We start from the raw sequence: 19717 nt of genomic DNA on the forward strand, positions 1-19717 counted from the left end.
AAGAGGGAAAGTTTGACTTCCTCTTTGCCAATTCTGATGCCTTTGATTTCCTTTTGTTGTCTGATGGCTGATGCTAGGACTTCCAGCACTATGTTAAACAGCAGTGGTGAGAGTGGACATCCCTGTCGTGTTCCTGATCTCAGGGGGAAAGCTCTCAGTTTTTCCCCGTTGAGGATGATGTTAGCTGAAGGCTTCTCATAGATGGCTTTGATGATGTTTAAGTAGGTTCCTTCTATCCCGACTTTCTCGAGAGTCTTTATTAAGAAGGGATGCTGTATTTTGTCAAATGCTTTTTCTGCATCTATGGACAGGATTATATGGTTTTTATCTTTTCTTTTATTGATGTGATGGATCACATTGATTGATTTGCGAATGTTGAACCAGCCCTGTAACCCAGGAATGAATCCCACTTGATCTTGGTGGATGATTCTTTTTATGTGCTGCTGGATTCGATTTGCAAGGATCTTGTTGAGGATTTTTGCATCCGTATTCATCAAGGATATTGGCCTGTAGTTCTCTTTTTTTGCTCGGTCTCTGTCTGGCTTGGGAATCAGAGTGATGCTGGCTTCATAAAATGAATCCGGGAGTTTTCCTTTGATTTCTATTTTTTGGAATAGCTTGAGAAGAATTGGGATTAATTCTGTTTTAATGTCTGGTAGAATTCCCCAGGGAAGCCATCAGGTCCAAGGCTCTTATTTGTTGGGAGATTTTTGATGACTGATTCGATTTCTTCACTCGTTATGGGTCTGTTCAGGTTTTCTATTTCTTCCGTGTGAATCTTGGTAGTGAGCACACACAAAGTATTTTTATATGCTAGCATTAATAGTCAGAAATTGAAATTAAGAATACCATTTACAATAGTATCAAGAATATGAAATAGTGTCATTAAGTGGGAAATGATGACATCAAGTGGGAATAATGACCCAATCAGTGAAAACTATAGAATGTTTCAAAGAGAAACTAAAGACTCAAAAAATGGATAGCTTTACATTGTTCTTGGGTTGGGTCTTCCAATCCAATACTGTCATGATGTCAATTCTCCCCAAATTAATCTGCAGATTAATGCAATCCTAAATCAAAATTACATCAGAATTTTTTTCTTTTGGTAGAAAACAACAAGCTGATTCTAAGATTAATATAGACATACAAAGGACCTAGAATAGCCAAAACAATTGGAAAAAGAAGAACAAATTTAAAGGGCTAACACTATCTAATTTCAAGAACTGTTGTAGTGCCCTACTATTTAATACTGTGTGGTACCTGCATAAAGATAGACAAAAGATCAATAGAACAGAGTATCTGAAGCCGGAGCCAGATGTGGGGCTCACTATGTTGTACAGCTGAAACTAATGTAACATTGTAGGTCAACCATACTTCAAAAAAAAAAACTATTATAATAGGGTATTGCAATAGGAGAGAGAGGGGGCTCAAATCCAAATACAGCAAGGGATTTACAGCTAACAAGAAGAATGGGGAAGTCAGTGGTTGGAAAACTACTATGAAGAGACATCAAGAGTAAGGTGATTTTCATTAAACTGATCTGTGATATTGTGATTTTTAATAAGAAATATAGATTTGGTTTTGGCCCCCGTTGCTGGCACAGAGCTCCTAAAACCTTTAGATTTCCCTAAGCGATAACAGCAATAAAGTTTTTTTGTTAATGTGATGAAACTTTTAGAATGCCCCTAAGAATGGGGGCTCGTTGCCAGGGGAATCAACCCTGGATTAGATGGTTGGAATTTCTAGGCCTACCCCATAACCTAGCTAGGGAAGAGGCACTAAAGGTTTACTCAGTTGCCAGTGGCCAATGATTTAGTCAACCATACCTACAGAATGGAGCTGTTACCAGCTAAACTCTAAGACCTGACCTTTACTGCTCACCTGCTTGTACCAACCAACCCCTGTCCCACATCTTCACTTAAGCTCTTCTTTCCCGTTTGTCTCTTAACACAGGCAAAGAACCAAGGGGCATAGCATCCTGTGATGGCAACCAAAACTAGCCCTCAAGCAAGAATGACTCCCTGGAAGAAGAGCTCCCGGAGCCAGACCACCCAGACCAGTTTGAGCATAACCACCCTGCCCTCGATTCACATTTACACACACAAACTATGGAATGACCCATGCAGTGATTGGCAGTTACCTTTACCTCATTATAACACTAAAATCTCTGCCCAAGGAGGAGCACAAACCTCATTTACATAACATATGTATGTACAAGCTTGTTTCCTTAAGTCGTCTGCACTACCTTGTTCCTGCCTCCACATATGATGACAAAACTCCCTGAATAAAAGGAACCCATTCACCATTTCTGGGGAGTCACGGCTTTTGAAGTTATTCCCCATGATCTCCTTATTTGCTGTAAATAAAGCCTCCTTTGTGTGACAACTCTACCTGGTGTAGTTTCTACATGTGACTTACCAACGAGTAAACTCATGTTAGTTTAGTTACATAGCTTCCATAAAACCCAGAGAGGATCTGGGTTGATTAACATATGGAGATTCAGAGAGAGTGTTGCCCTAGGAGAAAGCATGGAAGCTCTTTCCCCTTTCCCCATACCTTGTCCTATGAATTTCTTCCATGTGGCTATTCATGAGTTATATTCTTTTATAATAAACCAATAATCTAATAAGTAAAATGTTTCTTTAAGTTCTGTGAGCTACTATAGTAAATTAATAGAATTCAAGGCAGGGGTCATGGGAACGTCTGATTTTTAAAGTCAGCTAATGAGAAGCAGAGATAACAACTTAGACTTTCAAGTAGCATCTGAAGTGGAGGGCGGTCTTATGGAACTACAAAGTCCTTTACCCGTGGAATCTGATGATATCTTTGGGCAGTGCCAGAACTGAGTTGAATTCTAGGACACCCTGCTGGTGACAGGAGTATTGCTTGTTGGAGGTGTGGGGAGCTCCACTACACACAGACACTTAGAAAGGAGATCCAGGAACCTAATTAGGCTAGTGTGCCAAAGGCAGACCAGGGGGATCAGATATCAAGGGTGGGAGATTCTCTGTAAATTGAGAAAATTCTTGCTAAAACTATACTCAGCAAGGATGGACACAGAAGCCCAAGGTCAAGGCCTAGTTGAGAACAGGGCTCAGAGGAGCCTAACTAAAGTGTGATCAAGAAGAGAATCTTTGTCAATACAAATACATATATGTATATGTATATGAAAATTCCTAGCAGCTAAACAATACAAATTCCATAAATGGGTGAATGGATGAACTTTTGTAAAGCACACAATGGAGTAACACATATCACTAAAAAGGACCAAACTATCAACACACTCAACAAAAATGAATTTCAAAATAATTATGCTAAGTAAAAGACACCTGACCAAATATTCTCCAACTCTCTCACTTGAGTGACCCCAAAACACCAGAAAAATATAAACCAACTTATAATTACCAAACTAGATCAGCAGTGGCTTGGGGGCAGGGGCAGGAAAGACAAAATTAGGGAACAGGAGGAGGAAACTTTTGGGTTGACAGATATTTTCACTATCTTGATTGTGGTGGTGCTTTCACAGTTGCATACATATGTGAAAACTTTCAAATTATACACTTTATTGTGCAGTTTATTGCATGTCAATTATTCCTCAATAAAGATGCTTTAAAATTATTTTATTTTACTTTATTTTATGTGTATTTTAATTTTGAGACAGAGAGAGACAGAGCATGAGTGGGGGAGGAGCACAGAGAGCAGGAGACAGAATCCAAAGCAGGCTCCAGGCTCTGAGCTGTCAGCACAGAGCCAGACATGAGCTTTAACCCATGAACCGTGAGATCATGATCTGAGCTGAAGTCAGATGCTTAACTGACTGAGCCATCCAGGCATCCCTTTTTTATTTTAAAGAGAGAGAGTGTGCAAGTCGGGGAGAGGGAGAGATGGAAAGAGAGACAGAATCCTAAGCAGACTACACTTAGTGTGGAGCCTGACACAGGGCTCAATCACTGGGATCATGACCTGAGCTGAAATCAAGAGTCAGACACTCAACTGACTGAATCACCCAGGCACCCCATAAGATGCTTTTTTAAAAAGGTCAAAGTCTCCCATTTCACCTGACCTCTCAATATAATGGGCGTTAGTCTTGTGTTTTCCTACTTCCTCCATTCCAAGTCCCTACCTCAATATATTTTTACTTCCCTTCAACCTCTTACATAACATTTTCTTTTTCTCTCTCTTTCAGGAAATGATACCTCTAACTGCCTCAAGTTTCAGCTTTTTATAATCTGTTCTCCACCCCTGGAGACAGAAGGCCATATGATATCATCCCTCATTCATAATTCTTTATTGGCTCCTCTCAGGAAAAAGATCCAAATTTTTTAATATGTATTAAAGACCTTTGAGATCTTGGCCCTTATTTATCTTTACAGTCTAATCACCAGCTTTCTCCCCACCATCACCATCAGGATTCCCATTCTCACCCCAGGGTCTCACTGAAAGGATCTGGCTACACTAAACCACTACATATCCCTAAAGTTTTGCCTTTTTATTTCTTTTTCCCTGCCTCTTTTTCTTACTCTGTCCTTCTTCTGTCTATCTGCTCCCAAACCTCTTCTCTCTGGCTCTTTCTGTCTCCACAACTGACTTTCTGTTCTCTCTTTTTCTGCTCATCCCCTATCTCTACTCTTAACCCCATGGCACTTAGTTTGATGAGTTTTATGTCTTCTTTCATAATAAAGCATAATATTTCTGCGTATTCATCCTAACGCAATGAAATTGGTGACCACAATTTTTATGTACAGGTGAAAATGGTGTTTGGGATCAAAGTAGGTTAATATTGTTTCCTCTAGTTGTTGAACAACCCCAAGTCTTGGCAATGCAAAGTGTTCTGGCTGTGGCAGCCTAATATCTTTTATTTATAATTGTAACAAATAGCTGCCTCCACATGTAGATTATGTTAGCCACAAATGAGCTACAGATTTCTTAGATTATCTCATAAACAAAGTATCTAATATGATAGTAATAATTTCTTTTAGTAATTGCAGGAAAAATTAAAAATACTAACCTCATTTGAAAAATTTTCTTGCAAACTTGACACAGGAACAATTTCATCTGAATTAACAGAATTGCTGACATTTGGAAATAGTTCTTCAAAAGTTGCTCTCTGTACTGAAGACAAATCAACCTATAAAATATATATATTACTCTTATAGAAATGAAGTGTTGCAGTGTTGTAGAAGTGTTGCAAAATCAATTATTTTTACGTACTTGAAGTTGAAATACTATCACATTAGGAGCATTTTCTTGTGAAAAAGTATGGAGTTTCTAAAGTGATAAAAAGATTCTAAAATTGACTGTGGTGATGACTGCACACATCTGTGAATATACTAAAAAACAGTGAATTTCACACTCTGAATAGGTGAATTGTATGGTATGTGAATTATATCTCAATAAAGTTATTTTTATTTTTATTTTTTTAACGTTCATTTATTTTTGAGAAAGAGAGAGAGAGTGTGTGTGTGTGTGTGTGAGAGAGAGAGAGAGTGGGGGAGGGGCAGAGAGAGAAGGAGACACAGAATTAGAAGCTGGCAGCACAGAGCCGGAGGCAGGGCTGGAACCCACAGAGTGGGAGATCATGACTTAAGCTGAAGTCGGACGCTCAACCAACTGAGCCACTCAGGCACCCCACAATAAACCTGTTTTTAAAAGGTCCACAACAAAGGCGCCTGGGGTGGCTCAGTCAGTTAAGCAACTGACCGACAGATCAGTCAGTTCCTGAATTTGAGCCCCACATCAAGCTCTGTGCTGACAGCTTGGAGCCTGGAGCCTGCTTCAGATTCTGTGGTTCCCTCTCTCTTTCTCTCTGCCCCTTCCCTGCTCACACTCTGTCCCTTTCTCTCTCAAGAATAAATAAACATCTGGGCGCCTGGGTGGCTGAGTTGGACAAGCGACTGACTTTAGCTCAGATCAGAATCTTCCGGTTCGTGGGTTTGAGCCCCGCACAGAGCTCTGTGCTGAAAGCTCAGAGCCTAGAGCCTGTTTCAGAGTCTGTGTTTCCGTTTCTCTCGACCCCTCTCCCACTCATGCTGTATCTGTCTCTCTCTCAAAAATAAATAAATAGTTAAAAAAAATTTTTAAAGAATAAACACTTAAAAAAGCCCACAACAGCTCTATGTAGAAAACCCGAAAGACTCTGCCAAAACTTGCTAGAATACATGAATTCAGCAAAGTCGCAGGATAGAAAATCAATGTGCAGAAATCTATTTTATTTCTATACAACAATAACAAAGCAGAATAAAAAGAATTCAAGGAATCTATCCCATTTCCAGTCACATCAAAAACAATATGCCAAGGAATAAACCTAATTAAAGAGGTAAAAGATCTATATTCTGATAACTATAGAACACTTATGAAAGAAATTAAAAAGGACATAAGGAAATGGAAAAGCATTCCATGCTCATGGACTGGAAGAAGAAACATTGTTAAAATGTCTATACTATCCAAAGCAATATACACATTTAATGCAATCCCTACCAAAATACCACCTGCATTTTTCAGAGAGCTAGAACAAACAATCCTAAAATTTGTATGGAACCAAGAAAGACTCTGATCCTGAAAAGGAAAACAAAGCTGGAGGCATCACAATTCTAGATTTCAAGCTATATTACAAATCTGTAGTCATCAAGACAGTGTGGTACTGGCACGAAAAAAGACATAGATCATATATGGTGAACTCAGCTTCAACAAAGCAGGAAAGAATATCTAATGGAAAAAAAAAAAACCAGTCTCTTCAACAAGTGGTGCTGGGAAAACTGGACAGCAACATGCAAAAGAATGAAAGTGGAAGGCTTTCTTATACCATACACAAAACTAAATTTAAATGGATGAAAGACTTAAATGTGAGAAAGAAAAAACATCAAAATCCTAGAGGAGAACACAGGCAGCAACCTCTTTGACCTTGGCCAGAACAACTTCTTACTAGACACATAGCTGAAAGCAAGGGAAACAAAAGTAAACATCAGCTATTGGGACCTCATCAAGATAAAAGTCCATCTTGATTCAGCAGAGGAAGGAGTAACCGCAAACTTGCCCACATCATAGGTAAATGAGAGAATCTGTGAGCAAGGATATTTTCCCATTATAGAATGTAACTATTACTCTGAAATCTAAGAAAGATAATTTGCAAGGAAAGACATTCCTTATATATCAAGACCCTTTTATCCTTTAACCATCTAAAAAATAAAATAATAACAGATTAAAAAAAAGATAAAAACCTTCTGCACAGTGAAGGAAACAATCAACAAAACTAAAAGGCACCTACAGAATGGAAGAATATATATGTAAATGACATATCTGAGGAAGGGTTAGTATCCAAAATCTCTAAGGAACTTATCAAACTCAACACCCAAAAACCAAAGAGCCCTGTAAAGAAATGGACAGTAGACATGAAGAGACATTTTTCCAAAGAAGACACTGAGATGGCTAAAAGACACATGAAAAGATGCTCAACATCACTCATCACCAGGGAAATACAAATCAAAATCACTTGGTACCATCTCACATCTGTCAGAATGGCTAAATTTAACACCACCAGAAACAAGTGTTGGCAAGGATGCAAACAGAAGGGAACCCTTTTGCACTACTGGTGGGAATGGAAATTGCTGCACTCAAAGAACAGTATGGAGGTTCCTCAAGAAATTAAAAACAGAACTACCCTACAATCCAGCAACTGCACTATTAGGTATTTGCCTAAAGAATACACATATACAAATTTGAAGGGGTGCATGCCCCCCGATGTTTATAGCAGTATTAACAACAATAGCCAAACTACGGAGAGTGCAAATGTCCATCAAATGATGAATGGATAAAGAAGATGTGGTATATATACCCAGGGGAATATTACTCAGCCACAAAAAAAAAAAAAAAAAAAAAAGAAATCTTGCCACTTTCTATGATGTGGCTAGAGCTAGAATGTATTATGCTAAGAGAAATAAGTCAATCAGAAAAAGACAAATACCATATGATTTCAATCCTATGTGGGATTTATGAAACAAAACAGATGAACATATAGGAAGGAGGGTGAGAGAGAAGAGAGAGAAACAAACCATAAGAGACTCTTCATGACAGTGAACAAACTATGGGTTGAAGGAGAGAGGTGGGTGGGAGATGATGGGTCCTAAGGAGGGCATTTGTGATGAGCACTAGGTGTTATATGTAAGTGAGGAATCACTAAATTCTATTCTTGAAACCAATATTGCACTGTATGTTAACCCCAACTAAAATTTAAATTAAAAAAATAATAATAAGTAAAAAATAAAAAAATAAAAAGCCAACTACAAAAAAAAGTGTGAAACATACAATTACTATGTGACTCAGCAATTCTACTTCCTCTTCTAGGTATATACCCAACACAAGTGAAAGCATATATTCACACAAAAATTTGCACATGATTGTTCATAGCAGTATTATTTTTCATAATGCTACCAAACTGACAAATTAGTAAATAAAATGTGGTATATCCTTACCATGGGATATGATTCAGCCATAAATAAGGAAAAAAGTACATGAATGTACTGTACATCCAGTATAAAATGGATGAATTTGAAAACATTATGTTAAGTGCAAGAAGGGAATTATAAAAGGCCAAATATTCTATGATTCCATATATATATAAAATAGCCAGAATAAGTAAACCTAAAAACAAAACAAAACAAAACAAAAAAAAACCCAACATTTCCTGAGCTTGAAAAACTGATCTATGGTTAATTCTCATGCTCTGTTCTACTAGGAGAGTGATAAAGGTAAATGTCAACATTGCTGGATGGTAAAAATGATAAGTTGTACCTGGATGAGGAAAGGCTACAAATGCACAATGAAAAAACGATAAATGCACTATATGTAAGTAACCTCTATGAAACGCACCATACTTTGAACTTCACTGACTCTTCATGTTTATTTATTTATTTTTTTAAATTTTTTAAAAAATTTTTTTAATTTTTTTTTTTTATTTCTAGGACAGAGAGAGACAGCATGAGCAGGGGAGGGTCATAGAGAGAGGGAGTCACAGACTCTGAAAGAGGCTCCAGGCTCTGAGCTGGCAGTCAGCACAGAGCCCGACGTGGGGCCCGAACCCACGAACCGCGAGATCATGACCTAAGCGAAAGTTGGACGCTTAACCGACTAAGCCACCCAGGCGCCCCCATGTTTATTTATTTTTGAGAGAAAGAGAGACAGAGTGGGAGTGGGTAAGGGGGAGAGAGAGAGGCTCGAAGAATCTGAAGCCGCTGCAAGCCCTGAGCTGTCAGCAAAGAGCCTGATGCAGGGCTGGAACTCATGAACCGCAAGATCATGACCTGAACCAGAGTCAGATGTAATCGACTTATAATTTGGCACGTCTCTTGTGGGGACCCTGGAAGCTATGTCTATTTGCTATTACAAAAGATATTAGATCTTGTGTCTGAGTTGTCCCCAAACTTCTAAGTAAACTGCTTCATGGACTTCTATGAATACTGTTCCCACTAAAGAGGAATACCTTTTTCTGCCCTGTTTTCAAGTTGTATTCCTGTTGTTTAGTTTAACATAAGAAGAACCATAATTGGGTAAGAGTCAAATTCTAAGATTCTTACAACAAAACAGAGAGGAGAAATTTAATGAAATGGAATTTTGCAATGATCTCTTGGCTATGACAACAAAAGCACAGGCAAAGAAAAAATAGATAAATTGGACTACATATAAATTAAAGTTTTTAGGGTGTCTACAATGGCTCTGTCGGGTAGATGTCCATCTATAGCTCAGGTCATGATCTCATGGTTCATGAGTTTGAGCCGCACATGGGCCTCTCTGCTTTCAGTGCAGAGCCTGCTTTGGATCCTCTGTCTCCCTCTCTCTCTCCCCTTCCCCCACATGCTCTCTCTCTCTCTTTCTCTCTCACTCTCAAAAACACTTTTTTTAAAAATTAAAGCTTTTGTACATCAAAGGATACTATCAACAGAATGAAAAGGTAACCCACAGAATGGGAGAAAATACTTGCAAACCATATATCTGATAAGAAGTTAAAATCTCAAATATATATTAAAAAAACTCCTACAACTCAACAAGAAATAAATAATCTGATTAAAAAATGAGCAATGGACTTAAATAGACATGTTTCAAAAGAAGATACACAAGTGGCAAATAAGCACATAAAAAGATGCTCAACATCACTAGCCATAAGGGAAACAGAAGTCAAACCATAATGAGATACTGTCTCATACCCATGAGGATAGCCATTATTGGAAAAACACACAGTTGGGGTGCCTAGGTGAGTCAGTCGGTTAAGTGGCTGATCTCGTGGTTCATGAGGTTTAGCCCCCTGTCAGGCCCTGTGCTGACAGCTCAGAGCCTGGAGCCTGTTTCAGATTCCCCGTCTCCCTCTCTTTCTACCCTTCCTGACTTGTGTTCTGTTTTTGTCTCTCAAAAATAAATAAAAACATTAAAAAAATTTTTAAACACATAGCTGTAATCATCAAGACAGTATGGTACTGGCACATAAACAGACACATAGATCAGTGAAATAGAAAACCCAGAAATGGACCCATAAATATGTGGCCAACTAATCTTTGACAAAAGCAGGAAAGAGTATCCAATGGAAAAAATATAGTCTCAGGGGAGGAGTCAAGATGGCAGAACAGCATGGAAGTTTTTCTTCCATCTCGTGTATATAAAATATAGCCTGAACACACTAAACCATCCTGCACACCTAGAAAACAGACTTGAGGATTAACACAACAATCTATACAACCTAAACCAAAACACTCAGCAATGGTGTTGGAGAGGTGAACTGGGGGAGAAAGAAGCTGTAGAGGGCAGGAAGCTGTTTTTGCTTGCAGAGAGAGGACAGAGACAAGACAGAGTAAAGGAAAAGCACCCCCCACAAAAGGAGCTGAAGAGAAAGTGGAAAAGTGGAAATAGCCACAGGGACTGAACTAAAAAGGGAGAAGGGAGAAAGGAGAGGGTTTAAATTCCATTAAGACTCCATAAACAGGGGGAGCACAGAGTCTGAAACTCTGTAGCTGAATACCTGCTGGTGGTCTGGTGGGAAGGGCAAATCCCCAGGAGCAGAGTGGGGTCTGGGAAGACTGCTTCCACTGCTTGAAGGACATTTGGTAGAGGCTGTGTGGCCATCAGGTCCCAGCAGACCCCAGAGAACAATCACATTTACTGGTCCTGGAACAAGGTCGTTAAGGCTGAAGCCTGGTGCCAGATGTGTGTTGTGATTTTCCATAATCCCTGAAACGCTGCTGATACATGATTGTGTGAACCTTTTCTGGGGTGGGCTGGCACCCAGCCATAGTCTCTGGACATCAGCAGCAGCACGGTCCCACGAATGCTTGCAGGTAAAGTGGCCACCCAGCCATTGCTTGGTGAGACCATCCCCGGAGGATCTAAGCAGGTCAAAGTCACAGTCCCTTAGAAGTGAGGAGTTGGGAAACACAGCCACATCTGAGATAAAACTGAGTAGGGAGGTGCCGTCTGGCAACCTGATGGCTTGGTCAGGGACAGTGTAAAGCGGGGAGTGGGCAGAAGCTAGAGACAAAGGATGAGTGTGTGATTGTTGGCCAGGGAGAGCACAGAGTTCCAATACTAGAAACTGAGTAGCTGGGTGATGCCATTTGCACCCCTCCCACACCTGTGCACAGACACCTACAGGCACCACAACAATACACCCCAGTAAACTAAACAGCGTCATCTAGTGGAGAACAAAGCCATTACACTAAGCCCTGCCCACCTGGGTCAACTTCACTCTTCATGAACACCACAAATCTCTCCGCCTGCTCAAGAGAATGGACTATAAAGTGCTTCATAGTTTGACTTCTAGGGTAAAATGAGGTAATATCAATCATATTTCAGTCTGTTCACTGGGCCATCTATTCAATTTTCTTTCTCTCTTTTTTTCTTTCATTTTTGTTTCCTTTACTTGAATACAGAAAGAGAAAAATATTTTTATTTTCAACTTTTATTAAAAATCTTTTTTCTACTTATTTTTTTACTTTTTTGTAAAATTTTCAAATTCTATTTTACTTCCATCACTTCAATTTACTCTATTTCATTGTATTCATTTTCTCAAATTTTCAAACATTTTCCTTTTTTTTCTTTTTTCTTTTTCCCTTTTTTCTCTGAACAATCAAGCTCCTTTCAATAATCAAACCAAAACACACCTAGGATCTAGCATCATTTATTTGATTCTGTGTGTGTGTATGTGTGTGTTGTTTTCGTTTTTATCATTTTAATTTTTTTTACCTTATTAATTCCTTTTCTTCCTTCAAAATGACAAAATGAAGGAAATCACCCCAAAAGAAAGAGCAGGAAGAAATGACAGCCTGGGACTTAATCAACACAGATACAAGCAAGATATCTGAACCAGAATTTAGAATCACGATAATAAGACTACTAGCTGGAGTCAAAAATAGATTGGAATTCCTCTCTATGAAGATAAAAGAAGTAAATTCTAGTCAGGATGAAATTAAAAATGCTATAACTGAGCTGCAATCTCGAATGCATGCCACAGTGGCAAGGATGGATGAGGCAGAGCAGTGAATCAACAATACAGAGGACAAACTTATGCAGAATAACAAAGCAGAAAAAAAGAGAAAGACTAAAGTAAAAGAGCATGATTTACGAATAAGAGAAATTAGTGACTCATTGAAAAGGAACAACACCAGAATCATAGGGGTCCCATAAGATGAAAAGAGAGAAAAAGGGGATGTGAGCAAATCATAATGGAAAACTTTCCTAACCTGGGGAAAAACACAGACATCAAAATCCAGGAAGCACAGACGACTCCCACAGGTTCAACAAAAACCACCCATCAACAAGGCATATCATAGTCAAATTCACAAAATACTCAGGCAAGGAAAGAATCATGAAAGCAGCAAAGGATAAAAAGTTCTTAACTGGGGCACCTGGGTGGCTCAGTCAGTTGAGCTTCCAACTTTGGCTCAGGTCATGATCTCATGATTCATGGGTCCAGGCCCCGCATCAGGCTCTCTGCTGACAGCTGGATCCTGCTTCAGATTCTGTGTCTCCCTCTTTCTCTGACCCTCCCTTGCTCATGCTGTCTCTGTCTCTCTTTCAGAAGTAAATAAAAAGCATTTTTTTAAAAAGTCTTTAACTTACAAGGGAAGACAGATCAGGTTTTCAGCAGAACTATCCACAGAAACGTGGCAGGCCAGAAAGTAGTGGCAGGATATATTCAATGTGCTGAGTCAGAAAAATATGCAGCCAAGATTTCTTTATCCAGCAAGGCTATCATTCAAAATAGAAGAAGAGATTAAGTTTTCCAGACAAACAAAAATTAAAGGAGTTCATGATCACTATACGAGCCCTGCAATAAATATTAAGGGGGGGTCTCTGAGGGAAGAAAAGACAAAAAAAAAAAAAAAAATCAAAAGCAACAAAGACTAGAAAGGGCTAGAAAACGCCACCAGAAACTCAAACTCTATAAGAAACATAAAGGCAATAAATTCATATCTTTCAGTACTCACTCTAAATGTCAATGGACTAAATGCTCCAATCAAAAGACAAAAAGTAAAAGAATGGATAAGAAAAAAAGATCCATCTAAATGATGTTTACAAGAGACCCACTTTAGACCTAAAGACACCTTCAGATTGAAAGTAAGAGGATGGAAAATCATCTATCACGCTAATGGTTAACAAAAGAAAGCCAGAGTAGTCATATATATATCAGACAATCTAGACTTTAAAATAAAGACTAACAAGACATGAAGAAGGCCGTTATATCATAATTAAGGGGTCTATCCACAAAGAAGACATAACAATTGTAAACATTTATGTTCCAAATGTGAAAGCACCCAAATGTATAAATTAATTAATCACAAACATAAAGAAACTCATTGATAATAATACCATAATAGTAGGGGACTTCAATACCCTGCTTACAGCAATGGACAGATAATCTAAAGAGAAAATCAACAAGGACACAGTGACTTTGAATGACACACTGGAACAGACAGATTTAACAGACATATTCAGAACATTTCATCCTAAAGCAGCAGAATATATTCTTCTCCAGTGCACATGGCACGTTCTGCAGAATAGATTACATACTGGAACATAAATCAGCCCTTAACAAGTACAGAAAGATCAAGATCATACTGTGCATATTTTCAGACCATAATGCTATGAATCTCAAAATCAACCACAAGAAAATATTTGGAAGGATAACAAATACTTGGATACTAAAGAACATCCTACTAAAGAATGAATGGGCTAACCAAGAAGTTAAAGAGGAAATTAAAAAGTACATAGAGGCCAATGAAAATGATAACACCACAGCCCCAAACCTCTGGGATGCAGCAAAGTCAGTCATAAGAGGGACGTATATAGCAATCCAGGTCTTCCTAAAGAAGGAAGAAAGGTCTCACATACACAACCTAACCTTACACTTCAAAGAGTTGGAAAAAGAACAGGAAATAAAACCCCAAACCAGCAGTAGACAGGAAATAATAAAGATCAGAGCAGAAATCAATGCTGTCAAAACCATAAAAACAGTAGAACAGATCAATGAAACCAGAAGCTAGTTCTTTGAAAGAATTAACAAAACTGATAAACCACTAGCCAGCTTGATCAAAAATCAAAAGGAAAGAACCCAAATAAATAAAATCAAGAATGAAAGAGGAAAGATCATAACCAACACAGCAGAAATAAAATCAGTAAGAGAATATTATGAGCAATTATATGCCAATAAAATGGGCAATGTGGAAGAAATGGACAAATTCTTAAGAAATCGAATTAGTAATAAAAAAATCTCCCAAAAAAACAAAAGTCCAGGGCCATATGGCTTTCCAGGGGAATTCCACCAAACATTTAAGAAAGAGTTAATACCTATTCTCTTGAAGCTGTTCCAAAAAATAGAAATGGAAGGAAAACTTCTAAACTCTTTCTATGATGCAAGCATTACCTTGATTCCAAAACCAAAGACCCCACTAAAAGGAGAACTATAGACCAATTTCCCTGATAAACATGATGCAAAAATCCTCAACAAGATATTAGCTAATCAGATGCAACAATATATTTAAAAAATTATTCACCACGACCAAGTGGGGTTTATATCTGGGATGCAGGGCTGGTTCAACATCCACAAAATAATCAGTGTGATACATCACATCAATAAAAGAAAGTACAAGAACCACATGATCCTCTTAATAGATGTGGAGAAAACATTTGACAAAATACAGCATACTTTCTTGATAAAAACACTTAAGAAAGTAAGGATAGAAGGATCATACCTCGAGATCATAAAAGCGATATGTGAAAGACCCAACGCTAATGTCATCCTCAATGGGGAAAAACTGAGAGCTTTTCCCCTAAGGTCAGGCATAAGACAGGGATGTCCACTCTCACCACTGTTATTCAACATAGTATTGGAAGTCTTAAGCTCAGCAATCAGACAACACAAAGAAATAAATCACATATAAATTAGCCAGGAAGAGGTCAAACTTTCACTCTTCACAGATGACATGATACTCTATGTGGAAAACCCAAAAGATTCCTCCAAAAAAACTGCTATAACTGATCCATGAGTTCAGCAAAGTGGTAGGATATAAAATCAATGCACAGAAATTGGTTGCATTCCTATACACCAACAATGAAGCAACAGAAAGAGAAATCAAGGAATCAATCCCATTTACAATTGCACTGAAAACCAAAAAATACCTAGGAATAAATCTAACCAAAGAGTTAAAAAGTCTATACACTGAAAACTAGAAAGCTTATGAAAGAAATTTAAGAAGACACACAAAAAAATGGAAAAATATCCCATGCTCCTGGATAGGAAAAACAAATATTGTTAAAATGTCAATACTACCCAAAGCAATCTACATATTAAATGAAATTCCTATCAAAATAACAGCAGCATTCTTCATAGAGCTAGAACAAACAATCCTAAAATTTGAAAAAGAAAACCAAAGCAAGAGACATCACAATTCCGGACTTCAAGCTATATTACAAAGCTGTACTCATCAAGACAGTATGGTACTGGCACAAGAACAGACACTCAGATCAATGGAGTAGAATAGAGAATCCAAAAATGGACCCACAAATGTATGGCAAACTCATCTTTGACCAAGCAGGAAAGAATATTCAGTGGAATAAAGACAGTCTCTTCAGCAAGTAGTGCCGGGAAAACTGGACAGCAACATGTAGAAGAATGAACCTGGACCACTTTCTTACACCATAACACAAAGATAAATTCAAAATGGATGAAAGACCTAAATGTAAGAAAAGAAGCCATCAAAATCCTCGAGGAGAAAACAGGCATGACCTCTTTGACCTTGGCTGCAGCAACTTCTTACTCAACACATCTCTGGAGGCAACAGAAACAAAAGCAAAAATGAACTATTGGGACCTCATCAAAATAAAAAGCTTCTGCACAGGGAAGGAAACAATCAGCAAAACTAAAAGGCAACTGACAGAATGGGAGAAGATATTTGCAAATGACATATCAGATAAAGGGTTACTATCCAAAATCTATAAAGAACTTATCAAATTCAACACCCAAAAAACAAACAATCCAGTGAAGAAATGGGCAAAAGACATGAATAGACACTTCTCCAAAGAAGACATACAGAAGGCCAACAGACACATGAAACGATGCTCAAAGTCACTCATCATCAGGGAAATACAAATCAAAATCGCAATGAGATACCACTTCAAACCAGTCAGAATGGCTAAAATTAACACTTCAGGTAACAACAGACATTGGTGATGATGTAGAGAAAGAGGATCTCTTTTGCACTGCTGGTGGGAGTGCAAACTGGAAAACAGTATGGAGGTTCCTCAAAAAAATTAAAAATAGAACTACCCTATGACCCAGCAATTGCACTACTAGGTATTTATCCAAGGGATATAGGCATGCTGTTTCAAAGGGACACATGCACCCCAGTATTTATAGCAGTGCTATTGACAATAGCCAAAGTATGGAAAGAGCCCAAATGTCCATCGATGGATGAATGGATAAAGAAGATGTGGTATATATATACAATGGAATATTACTTGGCAATCAAAAAGAATGAAAATTTGCCATTTGCAACTATGTGGATGGAACTAGAGGGTATTATGCTAAGCAAAATTAGGCAGTCAGAGAAAGACAAACATCATATGATTTCACTCATGATGACTTTAAGATACAAAGCAGATGAACATCAGGGAAGGGAAGCGAAAAAAAATATAAAAACAGAGAGGGGGACAAAAACATAAGAGACTCTTAAATATGTGGAACAAAGAGAGGGTTAGTGGAGGGATTGTGGGAGGGGGGAGGAGCTAAATGGGTAAGAGGCATTAAGGAATCTACTACTGAAATCACTGTTGCACTATATACTAACTAACTTGGATGTAATTTTAAAAAATAATTAAATTTTAAAAATAATTAAATTAAAAGAAAAAAGACAGTCTCTTTAGTAAATGGTGCTAGGAGAACTGGACATCAACATGCAGAAGAATGAACCTGGACCACTTTGTTACACCATACACAAAAATAAACTTAAAATGGATGAAAGACCAAAACATAAGACAGGAAGCCATCAAAATCCTAGAGGAGAAAACAGGCAACAACTGCTTTGACCTCGGCCACAGCAACCTCTTACTTGATATGTCTCTGTGGCAAAGGAAACAAAAGCAAAAATAAACTCTTGGGACCTCATCAAGATAAAAACCTTCTGCATGGTGAAGGAAACAATCAGCAAAACTAAAAGGCAACAGGTGGAATGGGAGATGTTTGCAAATGACGTATCTGACAAAGAATAAGAATTCACAATCTGTAAAGAACTTACCAAACTCAACACCGAAAAAACAAATAATCCAATGAAGAAATGGGCAAAAGACATGAATAGATACTTTTCCTAAGAAGACATTCAGATGGCTAACAAACACAGGAAAAGATGCTCAACATTACTTATCATTAGGGAAATACAAATCAAAGTCACAATGAGGTACCACCTCACACCAGTCAGACTGGCTAAAATTAACAACTCAGGCAACAACAGATGTTGACGATCTGGAGAAAGAGGTACCCTTTTGCACTGCTGGTGGGAAAACTGGTGTAGCCACCCTGGTAAACGGTATAGAGGTTCCTCAAAAAATTAAAAATAGGGGCGCCTGGGTGGCTTAGTCCGTTAAGCGTCCGACCTTCGCTTAGGTCATGATCTCGCGGTTCATGGGTTCGAGCCCCGCGTCGGGCTCTGTGCTGACTGCCAGCTCAGAGCCTGGAGCCTGTTTCAGAGTCTGTGACTCCCTCTCTCTCTGACCCTCCCCTGCTCACGCTGTCTCTCTCTCTCTCTCTCTCCTAGAAATAAATTTAAAAAAATTTTAAAAAATTAAAAATAGAACTATCTTAAAATCCAGCAAATGCACTACTAGGTAGTGGAGTTTTAGTTTTACAAGAAGAAAAAAGTTCTGGATGAAAAAAAGTGATCGTTGAACAGCAATATAAATGTACTTGAACTGTATAGTTTAAAAGAGTTAAAATAGTAAATTTTATGTCACATACATTTTACCATAATTTAAAAAATGAAAAAAAATCTTTCTGATTTTTCTTTCATGTAAAGCAGTATATGGAGTACTTCCAGCGAAAGCATGTTTATACAACAGAAAACCACAGACATCATTCTGTATGTATAAAATTCCCCTGGTGTGGCACAAACAGAATAATAGGGAGAAGGGGGAACCAGAAAATAGATACAAGGGCCAAATGCTAATACTTACCACTAAATCAGCAGTTTGCGAAGATGGAGTACTTGTTAAGAGGCCTTTGCTTTTCTTATCAGGAGTATTAGAATTTGTACTCTATAAAAGTTTTGTGAAATAGGGGATTGAATAGTAGAAAGAAATAAACTAATTTAATACAGTAAAACACAATATCAAATTAGTAGACTAGATCATAATGTGTCAGACTAATAAAATTTTAATGTGCTACTGCTAGGAATTTACCCAAGGGATACAGAAATGCTGAGGCATAGGAGCACATGTACCCCAATGTTCATAGCAGCACTCTCCACAATAGCTAAAACATGGAAAGAGCCTAAGTGTCCATCCACAGATGAATGGATCAAGAAGATGTGGTTTATCTATACCATGGAATACTACATGGCAATGAGAAACAATGAAATCTGGCCATGTGTAGCAACATGGATGGACCTTGAGGGTGTTATGCTGAGCNGGAACTTGACGGAGGAACAAGGGGGAGAAGAAGGGCGGAAATGGTGGGGGAAAGGGAGAGAGGCAAACCTTGAGACTCTTGAATGCTGACAAAAACTGAGGACTGATGGATGTGGAGGGGGAGGGGGGGATGGGCATGGAGGAGGACACTTGTGGGGATGAGCACTGAATGTTATGTGGAAACTAATTTGACAATAAACTATTTGTAAAAAAAAAAATTTTAATGTGCTAATTAAATTTTAAACCACTAGGCAAGTAACTAAAAAAATTCACTGGCTTGAGGTAGGTCAAGAAACTCCTAGGAGAACTCTATGTAGGACAAGAACTATACAAGAATACTTTTGGTGAAATCACTATTAATTTCAAAAGGAGAGCTAGTTTAAGTTTTGAACTAGGAAATGATGCATTGATTATCTTTTCTAATGCTAAGAAAAGTATTTCACTTTTAGCATTTGTTTAATTCGTAGTGTATTATTTTACTTTTTATGGAAAGGCATTATAAATAATTTCTGAAGCTATTATAAGGATAATTGGTTTAAAATACATACATATAAATGTATAT

At 38.1% G+C, this 19717-nt stretch overlaps 1 protein-coding gene across 1 annotated transcript in view; it reads right to left on the reverse strand.

Annotated features, from left to right (window-relative positions):
• Positions 1–19717, reverse strand: part of MEIKIN (meiotic kinetochore factor) — a 100676-nt gene that overhangs the window by 21476 nt on the left and 59483 nt on the right. Inside the window, exons 11-12 of the mRNA XM_039252566.1 lie at positions 18703–18783; positions 5009–5128 (exon numbers count right to left, since the gene is read on the reverse strand). Coding sequence (XP_039108497.1) covers positions 5009–5128; positions 18703–18783 — 201 coding nt within the window. The remainder of the gene's footprint in view (positions 1–5008; positions 5129–18702; positions 18784–19717) is intronic.

Source organism: Hyaena hyaena, unplaced genomic scaffold (assembly GCF_003009895.1).
Source record: "Hyaena hyaena isolate Hyena2069 unplaced genomic scaffold, ASM300989v1 scaffold_425, whole genome shotgun sequence".
In the NCBI taxonomy this organism is placed as follows: Eukaryota; Metazoa; Chordata; class Mammalia; order Carnivora; family Hyaenidae; genus Hyaena; species Hyaena hyaena.